The sequence below is a fragment of the Zeus faber genome, assembly GCF_960531495.2.
Source record: "Zeus faber genome assembly, chromosome: 10".
NCBI lineage: Eukaryota > Metazoa > Chordata > Actinopteri > Zeiformes > Zeidae > Zeus > Zeus faber.
Window position 1 is genome coordinate 29,286,152 of NC_137199.1, and position 11,757 is coordinate 29,297,908.

An 11,757-nucleotide genomic window follows, 5' to 3' on the forward strand; every position below is an offset into this window, starting at 1 on the left:
AGTCCACAGACATCATCTTCCTCAGCAGGAAAGTAAGAAAAATGTATCACTAACAAATGCATCATGTACACACCTGACAGATCAACTCTTAGAAAGACATGAGTCCGTTCATTTTTTCTGCAAAAGTCTGGATGACCTTAGGGTTTTTTTGGGGTTTTTTTTTTGCTTTCTAACATCATTTACAGGAGGTGTTGGGGCTGGACCCATCCTCCCCCCTGTGGTCAGAGTTGTGTCCTTCAGCCAAAGGAGCGGTGCTGCTCTACCAACGAGTCCTGCCTGATGACGAACAAGGCAGGAGCACATGATCTCACACCACAAAACGGTTCCAGAACACGATGGCTTTAATACTCTCTTTGTACTTTTGTCGAACTGTACAGTTGTTCATAAAAAACAAAACAAAAAAACAACAGATGGACAGTGTTAACAACAAAATGTTTAAAAATAGGTTTAGGTTTTTATAAAGACTAATTCTTGTCCTAAAAAACACTGATTTAACTTTGCCAGCCTGTCTTTACAAGAGTTAGGTGTCATCAGTGGCAAGTAACACCCGCTGTTTGTCAACCTTTGAAGAGGTTGGAAGACGGTTCATAGAAGCACAAAACTTTCAGAGTTAAAAGTCCTTCAAAGCCCTTTGGAATAAAAAAAGCACAAACAAACCTTTCAAAACACGCAAGTTGACCCTGAAAATGATTTATATGCTGTTCTCAGTTTTTCAAAATTGAACACTTGGTAAAAATACAGTTATCAAATTCATTTGTGCGCTGTGGTCCTTAGTCCATGTCATTTTTACCAGTAGCCGTGGTAACTGCTGTAACCGAAGCAGTTGTTGTTGTAGTAGTACCCGTGGTCTGGATATCCTGAGCTCCACTGGAAGAAAAAAAAAAAAAAATAATAATAATAATTATCACAGGTAGGTTTCACATGTATTAAGTTCATAACTAATTCTAATATTTCTTATGTTGTATCTGCGGCTCTAAACATTCATCGCACCTGGAAACACTGGGACCCTAATCCGTGCAGAGCTCTTTTTCAGGCATTCCCGTTGCTATGGGTTTCATTTTTAGGCGGAATTGTTGTATGAGTTGCCCTGTTCCAACCAAATTGCCCAATTTTTGTTAAAATACAATTCACTTACGGATCGTGGCTGTTGGCCCCAGGCTTGCAGGCCATTCCACGCTAAAAAGAAAAGAAACAGATCATTTCAGCTCAGAGGGCATACTATGAAAGAAGCTTAACACGTTCAGAACTTATCTATATTTCAACATTCAGCAAACTTAAACTTACACCCATAATAGCTTTAGAGGAGCTTTGGTGCGTTACATCGACCCTGTCATCCCTGCAATTGCTCACGACTATCGCTCTGCCTCCAAAATAATTATTCACGTCGGCTCCAATGATCTCCGTGCAGAAAAATCCAAAGAACTGAAATCGGAATTTATAGACCTTAGAACGACCACACGAAAAACAAAAACAGAGAAATATTAATGACCGGACCAATCCCCTCGGCCTGCTCCGGTGACATGGACTTCAGCCGCATTTGTCAGCTTCACGTCTGGTTAAAAAGGAACCGTTGCCGCCTGAACGCTTCGTATGCTGATGACTGTCGCATTTTTGCACGGGACGGTCGCCACTTGAGTAGGTCTGGTGAAAAACTTTTATCACTTCACCTCGACCTTGCTCCGTGTTCCACCACCGGCCGGTGCAGTGTTGGTCTGGTGCCTCCTAACCTTACCTGCAGATGTAACATTCCCACTGCCATTACGCCCAAACCATATCTCCTTGTTCTCTGCCAGTTGCCCTTCTGCTATTTCCTCTATCACTGTGATTTGCAATAACAGACAACAACTAACAACAACCTCACAACAACCCCGACAACAACCTTACAACAACAACCTTACAACAACAACCCTGACAACAACCTCACAACCCTGACAACAACCCTGACAACAACAACCCTGACAACAACCCTGACAACAATAACCCTGACAACAACAACCCACACAACAACATCCCTGACAACAACCCTAACCCCCACAACAACCCTGACAACAACCCTAACCCTAACAACAACCCTGACAACAACAACAACCCTGACAACAACCCCAACAACAACCCTAACCCTCCGCTGCTTTTCTAGTAAGTCTCATACGGAAGCAAATATGTGCAGTTCACATCCTATCTGCTGTACGCCCATCTCCTCTACCTCTGCTCTGCCTCCTGGATGTTCGATCTCTTGAGTAAAAAGTGTTTTATCATGAATGATTTTATTGTTTCTAATAATTTGAATTTCTTTTATGATTTCTGAGACTTGGCTGTCACCCGTGACCGAGGCCAAGACTTGACATATTCCCACATTCCCAGGTTTGCTGGGAGCGGGGCTGGTCTAGCTGTATTATATAAGTTATGTTTTCGCTGCCATCCTTTTACTTTTGCCGATATTATTTCCTTTGAAGTGTTACATTTTATAATCACTGGCCTCCTAAATCTGTTAGTTTCATTCCTGAGTTTTCTGAGCTTGTCTCAGGTTATGCCTAAATAAGACAGGGTGCTCATTCTTGGTGATTTTAATATCCATGTTTGCTGCGAAAATAGACCTATGGTCAAAGACTTTTTGCATCTCATTGACTCTTTTAATCTCACTCAGTCGGTGATTGGCCCGGCACATGAGGGAGACACTGGACCTCGTGCTGTCATCTGGTTGATGTGTTTGCATTTTGTGAAATTCGCGACACAAGTCATATCGGATAATTTGCCCGTTTTTATTTACTGCTTCTGTCCCCTGCTCTTGGGTTAAAACTTGTGCCCCCCTGCACGCCGCCTGCGAGCGATTAACCCTCTAACAACGTCGCCGTTTTCTGATATTTTCAAAGACGTGACGCTCTACACACTGGATGGGTGCTGTGATCTCAGTGCCGAGGAGCTTACCGCCCTTTTTGACGCCACCGGCGCCGACGTTTCGGATACTTTTGCTCCTTTTAGGACCTAACGCACTTTCAGAGCCGTGGCTGGATGACACTACCCGTGTTCTCAGACGCGCATCTAGACTGGAGAGCTGAGAGAAAGCCGGAAAAGGGACAAGCTCCAAGTCTCCCTCGGAATTTTACTAGGGACTGCCTATTAGAATACCAGAGAGCCGGTACAACTGCTAAAACGGCGTTCATATCAAACCTCAGCTCAGCTTCTTTACCATGCCTTCAATACTCCGCTCACTCTACCAACGGCTACAACGGCAGTGAAAACGTTCAGATTTTTTTTTTTTTTTTTTTTTAGTCGATTAGATTTCTGCTCTAAGGTCTTCACTGAAGTATTCACTCTCGCCCACTGGAAGAAGTTTTGAACACTGTTGGGTCCAGCATTATTATTTGATAAACACCTCTCCTGCTTCAGGGTGTATTCCAGCTGCTTTTAAACACGCTGTGGTGCAGCCTCTGATCATAAAGAAAAATCTGGACCCTTCTGTTCTCTCTAACTTCAGGCCTGGTCGAATTTCTAAGCTACCTTTTTGTGTTTATACTCAGTTACAAAGAATTTAAGACACCCACGGCGTTCAAGAGGCGTTCCAGTCTGGTTTTAAACCACGCCATAGCACTGAAACGGCTCTTTTAAGACTTTTTAATGAACTAACCCTGACTGCTGATTCAGGGTACTCTGCTGTCCTGGTACTTTCAGACGTGTCCGCTGCCTTTGACACTGTGGATCATACCATCCCTTTATCACGTTATGAGAACTCCGCAGGCATCAACGGTACCGGCCTCAAATGGTTCCAGTCGCAAGGCTCCATTTTGGGTCCGTCCTCTTTTCGTTGTATATGCTGCCCTTGGGGTCATTTTTTAAAGAAACACAATATCCCCTTTCATTGCTTTGCTGATGAAAACAAAAAGCAATGGTTGAATGCAGCCTCTACTGGACTGCTTATAAGATATCAAAACTCGGACGGACTTGAACTTCCTTAATCTCAACGAAAAATAAGACTGAGATAGTTGTGTTTGGACGGCCTGACCAACTGGATGAATCCAATCGTCTTCTTGGCCCTTTAGCCTCTCACAGTCGCTCCTCTGTTAAGAATCTTGGTGTGACTTTAGACAGCGCCTTCACACTTTTTTCAGTTAAGACTTCCAGCCAAGGTTAAGGCCTATTTCTCGCTCAAAGATTTTGAGAGATTTACTCATGCTTTGATTTCATCTCGGTTAGACTACTGCAATCCTCTGCATGTAGGCGTATAGCAGTCGTCTCTTCACCATCTGCAATTAGTACCAAACGCAGCTGCTCGTCTTCCTCGACAGTAAAAAGGAAGCGTGATAATGTCACACCGGTAGTGGGCTCCCTCCACTGGCTTCCTGTCTGTTTCAGGATTGATTTTAAGATCTTATTGCTTGTTTTTTAAGGCAGTAAATGGCCCCTCATTATCTGGTAGCACTCCTGCATCGTCATACTCCAGTAAGATCGTTGAGGTAGACAAACCAGATGCTGTAGGATATTCCAAGATCTATAAAAAAAGAACAGAGGCAAACCCGAGCTTCTGCGATGGCGATGCACCTAAACTGTGGAATAGCCTTCCTATTAACATAAGATCTGAACACACCCTCGATGCTTTTAAACCCATCTCTTCTCGTTAGCTTTTAATTCAAGTTGAAATTTACACCCTAACTTCATCTCCTAGTGTGCTGCAATTCTTTTACTATTTTATCTTATGTCTATTTTTGTCTTTTATTTTGTCTTTTATTTGTTTCTACATTATTTGTGTACTTGGTATTCTAAGCCTGTTCCGTACTTTGGTCAACCGCTGTTGTTTGAAAGGTGCTATGTAAATCTCTTGTGTCATAACCCTCAGTTTATGCAAAAAATAAAGATTCACTCAGGTTTTGTCTAATTGTCCCTCCTATTCACCATAAGTGCTTCCGTGGGAGTGGGGTGGGCCATGGTGGAGGTATCTGCTCCTTCGTAGGGGCGGCTTCTTCTTTTCTCTTTTGGGAATGGGCGGCAGGAGGCTTTGCGCCTCCTCTCGGTAGGCCTGGAGGAGCTTCTGAGCCTCCTCTCGGGCCAGCTCCACGTAATGCAGTTCCTCAAACGGCTCCTTCTGCTCCTCCGGCAGACTGCAGCTCACTACGGGAGCAGGAAAACCGACGAGAAGATGTTTAGGCTTCGAAGAAACTGCACTACATCTTCTACCTGACATGGCCAAAAAAACATTTATTCCATTGACCGTAACCTATTTATTTTAGGTCCATTTTGGGAGGTCTTCCAAAATGTATGAGCTAAGATAACACTTTAATAATCCCCAGCAGGAATGTATGTCATGCCTTTTCTCCAAAAAACAGTTTTACCATCTCAGGAATCGTATGTATTCTGATATGAGGAGAAATTGCACTAATTAAATGCATACTGCTTCTGTCTGTACATTTTCTGGCGGTTCAAATATAAGACTGTTTCAGTGCAGGACCTTGGAGTTTGAGCAGAGCGGTTTCTGGGATCCGCTCGCCGTCCTGTGCCTGTTGCAGCGCCAGGCGTCTTCTCCACTCCTCCGTGGGGGGAAACACCACCACCACTGTACGCTGCCTGAAGCCCCTGAACAGCTGGAGCTTGTGGTGCCGGGCGGAGAAGAGAACATTGGGCTGGAGACAGAGGTTTCATACGGAGGAATGAAGAGACGCTGACATATTTACGGTGTGTAGCCACCTCAAATGCTTTGTTCTTGGATGTTTTCTGAATTATTTAATTTAAGATCAGAGTGTGTGTGTGTGTTTAATAGCAAAGCATCACCTGATCAAGTATGTAGTTCCCTGGAGTGTGAGCTGCCATCTTGATGAGCTCAGTTAAACACTGAGAGGCTTGTTGCAGCTTCATCTCTGGCTCCTTCTGACCTCCACTCTGTGCGCACACACACACACACACACACACACACACACACACACACACACACACACACACACACACACACACACACACACACACACTTTGGTGAGAAATGCTACATTTATTTTTACATCAGCTTTAAATTTGGGTATAATGTGTGAGTCAGAGGTTAAAACTAACAATCATGGAGGTGAGGAGTGCTTCTGTGCCCAGCAGCTTAAAGCGTTTTCCCGGATGCTGCTCCTTGTGAATCCTTGCCCAGTGGCTTTTCCCAGAACCAGGGAGGCCCACCATCACCACTACCTACCGATAGGTAGACAAAAAAAGAGGCATAGAAAGACAGTGCGTTATTATTTAATATTATTATTATATTATTAAATCACTCTACACTCTTCCCAAAGCTTCTTCCATCCATTCATTCATCTATGACCTCGGACTCCGCTCTGGAGGTGGGACCTGGCGGTGCACGCAGCCTCTCCACGGCAGACAAGGCGACAATGGGGGTGAACCCTAGGGGGCCGGGATACCAGGGAGGGGCCGTGGGATCCAGGTGGAAGCTAAAGGAGCAACTTTTGCAGAGAATGTGGGGGAACAGGGCAGATCCCCGGAGCACCGACGCACTCAGTTGGAAAGCCGTGCCCATCGGACGGCCGTTCTTCCGGAACGACATCTCAGCAGCACCATCTGCGGAGAAGAGCTGTGGGCGCGAGCACAAACAAACACAAATATACAAAGACAAAATTAAAAAAAAAAAAAAACACACCTCCTTTGATCAAATGGAATCTATGCTTACTCCGTCAGTGTTACGTGTTCTCAGGGAAGGATTTTCTGATGATGACTGTGATGTAGAGTTGGTTTCACTAATACTGATAGATTACTGCAAGTCACCTAACGCACTTAACATAAACGCCTCTGCTAAATGAATAAATATGTCAGAACAAGAAACAATAAATATGACACGACTATAACAAATCTATAAACACGCCAACAAGGTGAAAACAAGGTCAAATCCCAGACTGATGTCACTCACAAGGTAGCAGCCGACGATATCTCCTTCTGACAAGCCTTCTCCAAACTCCTCAGCTTTACCTCCTGTGACCTTTTCCCCCCGACTATCGTAGGCGTACGAGAAGACGTCCTCACCTGGGTGAGGTGGAAGACCAGAGGGAGTAAAAAAAAAAAAGTGGGAAATAAGTAAGGATAAGAAAAAGGAGATATGAACATACATTTCATGATAAAGTTGCATTGAAGAGTAAACTTTTCTTCAGTTTTTTGAAGAAAAGTTCAATTTTTTTTGGTCCCTGAACAAAAACAGCTGGATCGTGAGCCTAGATATAAACATGGATACATAACAAACCTAGAAACACAGTTAAAAATAAGCTAAAAAGAAAGACTTTTCAAAGCAAGTGGACAGAAGTGAAACTAGCATATCCAGACACCCCAAAACCCTGTAACAAACGCAAAAACCATCTACCCAGGAGCAGAGAGGCGTCCTGCAGGGACCAGCCCACTCTCAGGCCGCAGGTTCCAGGGTCTCGCTCTTCCTTGCTGGTCAGCAGCTTGCGGTCCAACCGGACCTCGAAGCTGACCCCGCCCCGCTGCGCGCCGTGGGACATCTTGCAACCCGACCACAGCAGAGGGAACCGCTCCCAGAACCTTGGCTGGCCACATCTGCCGTCCGGACCCACCTCAAAGTGCAGGTCGCAGGCATCTGTTAAAACAGTAAAAAGTGACCTCCAGTTTAGTTTTTGTGTCAGCTCTCATGTTTATATAAATATTTTAGAAATATATCTAGATAATGTCATGTTAATTTATAGGTGACTATTCGTGCTTTCACTAATATTTAATTCATACAATTGGCAGGTTACACTGCCGAGAAATATGAGAAGAAAAAAAAAGACAAATTTGAGAAACAATGAAGAAACAACAATCGATAAACAAAACTTGTGAATCACAAGGGTGAGGTTTATGGGGACGTGAGTGGAACATTACACTGCTCTCCAAATGCTCATCAAAGACATTAAGGTTTTTCATCAACTGCTTTTTTAAGTTCCCGAATGAATCCTGAATTTATAATAAAGTTACCCTGGAATAAAAGACTCACATGGATCTATTTTGACTTTTTCTTTATCTTCTTCCATTACCCCCTCTTCCTCCAATAGAGCATGATGCGGGGATTTGGCCCTAATCAGGGGAAGAGGGAGACAAATCACAGGCAGTGGCCTTCTTTTAAGGCAAGTTTATTTAAAATATCTCTCTGGAGAAGTGATTCCCAAACGTTTTTTTTTTACTTTTTCATATCAAGGACCCTGGATTTGAAATGGAGGAGGCCACAGACCCCCACTTTGAGAAGATTTCAATTATTAGGCATGATTCAGTGTGGAATTCGATACCTGCCTATCCTCTAGATAGGGAGAGAACAGTGAAACGACGATGTCATGCTGGTAACGGTGGAGTTTAACTATTCCTAACTTTGCGTGGGAACGCCCGGAACGTCTTGAAGGACCCTAAGTCGGGACGCACTGCTCCAGTGTGTACTACAGTGGCCCCGAGAGCTCAGCGCACTGCAACTTAAGAAAACAAATACAGCTGACAAAACACAAACGCAAAAGCCACAACATGACTGCAAATGGTTCTGAACGACCACGACGCCATCACGGTGCCGGCGGACGCCGTTCTGCTTCCTCCGGGTTATCACTTGGAGACATCCTTAAGACGCCTAATTAAATCGTTTCATTATTTTACTGCAGGTAAAGCGGTGCACCCGTCGCCGCTCACTTCCGTTATGTTTTTTTTTTGGGCTCACATCCGTTATGTTTTTTTTGGCTCACATCCGTTATGCTGCGGCTTCTGCATTTGTGTTTCCCCGTCGTGCTTTTGTCTGATTCGCAAGCGCGTGTGTTTGTCGTCATGTTGGCGATGACGTTCTCCACTTGTCGCTCGCGTTTTTGTCCCTGCGCGTTTGTGTTTTCCCGGAGTCGCAGCGCGTTGGGCTCTCGCGGCCGCCGTAGCACGCCGTCGGGGGTGACGAACTACCTCTTGTAGCGGACCTCCTCTTTGAACTCGTAGAACGCCCTGCCCCTGCCCCTGGCCCCCGCCGCCGCCGCCTCCTCCTCCTCCGGGGCGGCGGCTCTCCCGCTCTCCCCGGCTGGTTGCCTCGAACCCGTCCCTTTTGATTGGTCGTCATGTGCGTCGGCCCCGGGCGTCGTGACACGCTCCGCTTGCTCCTCAGCCGCCCCGCGCCGGACACCGTCCGGCCCTCGCACCGCGGCGGGCGGCACGCTCACCCGAAGGCTTTCCAGCAACGTTTGCTTCGAACGACTCCGACTCGACGAACGAGTTTCGGGCAGCCCGGCCATGACATTGTCCGGTACAGAAAGTATGAAGGCATGGCTAGAACCGGGCTCCGTCTGGGTTGCGGTGTGTGTGTACTCCCTGGCGGGGCGAGGTGCGCGCGGCGCGGAAACGCCTTCGGCGGGAGAGGCTTCCGCGGAGCCGATGCCGGCGCCGGGGGACCGGAGAACCTGGGCGTCCACGCCCACCCCCATCTCCGACGACAGCGGGCTGTCGCGCTGCGGCTTTAGCTCCTCTGCGGCGAGGCCCCCGCCCGTTAGTATGTGAGGGTCGGTTGCTTCGGTCTGTGCCCGCAGCCCGGACTCCACCGCGGACCACAGCCTCCCCACCAGCTCGGTCTTGAGCCCCCTGGTGTCCAGACCCAGCTCCTGCAGTCTGGACCGGAGCTCCGCTACTTTGCACTTTTTGATTTCCGCGAGCTTCATTTTCCCGTCGCAGTTGTGTTCCGTTTGCTTCCGCATGTGTTGTTTGTTTGTTTGTTTGTTTGTTTGTTTGTTTTCTCCCTTCGGACGAACACGCGCTGTGTACAATGACAGTTCGGAAAAGTGAAGCGACGCCGCGTCCGAACCAAAACACACATTTCAATATGGCGCAGAAATGTTTGACTCTTCTTCGCGTGATTTGCGGTGGTTGACAACACGTGGGGCATTGGCGCCACCCTCCGGCACTAAGAGTTATCGCAGGAACCAGGGAGTATCTACACTACTCACAAAAAGTTAAGGATATTTGGCTTTCGGGTGAAATTTATGGAAAATGTAAAAAGTTCACGCTACAGTGATATTATATCGTGGAAGTAGGGCATTTAAGTAGACGCATGCAATGGTGATTTCCTCATCTCAAACAATTTATTGAAACAAAAGCCAACAACAGTGGTGGGTTTACCACAACAACAAATGTCAATGTCTCAATAACTTGTCATGTGCCCTTGAGCATCAATTACAGCTTGACAACGACGTCTCATGCTGTTCACAAGTTGACTTATTGTCTGCTGAGGCCTGGCCCCCCACTCTTCTTCAAGGCGGCCCTCAGGTCATTGAGGTTCTGGGGCACAGAGTTACAAGCCTCTACACGGCGACTCAGCTGATCCCAGAGGTTTTCTATGGGATTCAGGTCTGGAGAGAGTGCGGGCCACTCCATTTGAGGTGCCCCAGTCTCCAGCAGCCGTTCCCTGATGATGCCACCTCCATGAGCTGGAGCGTTGTCGTCCATGAAGATGAAACGAGGCCTGTGTTGTTCATGCAGGGGCACAATGACTGGATGAATGATGTCATTCAGGTAGTATGGGCTTGTCACTGTACCATTCACAAAGTGTAGGGCAGTTCTGTATTGACTAGACACACCTGCCCACACTGTAACACCACCACCACCAAAGGCTCGTCTGGTGACAACAGTGGCTGATGCGTAGCGCTCTCCTTGACGTCTCCGACATCGTTGGCGGCCATCATTTCTGCTCAACGTGAATCGACTTTCATCAGAGAACAGCACTGAGGCCACTGGTCCCTCGTCCAGCGTAAATGCTCCCTGGCCCTGTAAGACCATGATGCCTGTGCCTGGTGGTGTGGTCAGGTGCCCTTGCAGGTCGTCTAGCACGCAGACCACGCTGATGTCAACGGTTTGGAATGGTCTGACGTGACACTTGGTGCCTCTCACCTCCCTTAAATGTGCCTGGAGTTGAGTGGCATCATCATCCGCTTCCGCAGGGCACTGTTCACAATGCAGCGCTCATCAGTGTGGGATGTGGCCAAAGGACGTCCACTTCTATGCCTTTCTGTGACTCTTCCAGTGTCTGTATCTCTGTTGCAACCTGCTGATGACACTCTGTGACGCTCTAAGCTCAGTGGCCACTTCCCTCTGACAACATCCTGTTTGAAGCCTCGCTATGGCGAGGTGCTGTTGATCAGTTGTTAGGTGTCGTCTTGATCTCATGATGTCAAAATGTGAACAGCATGATGAGGAGGACTGTTTAAATACCAATTCTAATTGAACCAGGAAATGTATTGGTCCATTCATGGATCAAACTTCTGTTTCTGTTACCCATGGTTATTTATCCTGACTAGCTTTGCTGTCCCTCATGTCTTTAAGATAAGGCTAAGTCTCCAAGACTATGATCACCTTTACCTAAGTACCCCGGGTACTTTTCCTCAGGTCCCTGACCCGTATGAATGGACAGTTTAGTTTGTCAGTACAACAGCCTAGTTAACTATTTATAGCGAGAATTATTTTAGATGATAATTATTTTAGATGAGACCTTACCTTCTCCTCTCAGTTGGTTTCGCGCAGGACTCCGTCACCTGGTTCTCCTCCAGTGAGAGTTTGCCTCCCTATTTCCAAATCCCTTCTATTGAGAAAAAGAGGTGGAGGTTTTTGGCTTCCTGGAAGAAAATCAAGGATGTTGGAGCCCCACATTGGGCACCAACTTGTTAGAAACATTATTTTGCTGAATGCCCTGTTTTCTAATCAACAATGAAGAGGAAAAAAGTTTTTGGTCTCAAAGTGAATTTATTATCTTGTACAAGAGCCGGTTGTACAAGGGTTGGACGGCAGATGTGC

The 11,757-nt window shown here is 46.5% G+C and overlaps 2 protein-coding genes across 2 annotated transcripts in view; one reads left to right on the top strand and one right to left on the bottom strand.

Annotated features, from left to right (window-relative positions):
- nudt22 (nudix (nucleoside diphosphate linked moiety X)-type motif 22) overlaps positions 1-330 on the top strand; it is a 2,733-nt gene extending 2,403 nt beyond the window's left edge. Inside the window, exons 5-6 of the mRNA XM_080008259.1 lie at positions 1-32; positions 186-330. The exon at positions 1-32 is cut by the window's left edge and continues 62 nt beyond it. Coding sequence (XP_079864385.1) covers positions 1-32; positions 186-305 — 152 coding nt within the window. The 3' untranslated portion in view covers positions 306-330. The remainder of the gene's footprint in view (positions 33-185) is intronic.
- Positions 331-724: 394 nt separating this feature from the next.
- LOC307236000 (heterogeneous nuclear ribonucleoprotein U-like protein 2) lies at positions 725-9,784 on the bottom strand. Its single transcript, XM_080008260.1, has 11 exons — positions 9,141-9,784; positions 8,890-9,022; positions 7,328-7,564; positions 6,884-6,996; positions 6,284-6,550; positions 6,034-6,156; positions 5,761-5,868; positions 5,441-5,612; positions 4,888-5,103; positions 1,136-1,176; positions 725-867 (listed from the first exon to the last, which is right to left on the bottom strand). The coding sequence occupies exons 1-11, from the start codon at positions 9,666-9,668 to the stop codon at positions 787-789; spliced, it is 2,019 nt and encodes a 672-aa protein (XP_079864386.1). The 5' UTR covers positions 9,669-9,784; the 3' UTR covers positions 725-786.
- Between the last annotated feature and the right edge of the window lie 1,973 nt (positions 9,785-11,757).

What these genes read in the sequence shown, in the direction of transcription:
- LOC307236000 (XM_080008260.1), bottom strand. Translation starts at nt 9,668, where the DNA reads ATGCGGAAGCAAACGGAACACAACTGCGACGGGAAAATGAAGCTCGCG. An exon ending in ATATCGTCGGCTGCTACCTT is followed by an intron (nt 6,551 to 6,883) that starts GTGAGTGACATC and finishes TCGCGCCCACAG; the next exon opens with CTCTTCTCCGCAGATGGTGC. An exon ending in GGGGCCAACAGCCACGATCC is followed by an intron (nt 868 to 1,135) that starts GTAAGTGAATTG and finishes TTTTTCTTCCAG; the next exon opens with TGGAGCTCAGGATATCCAGA.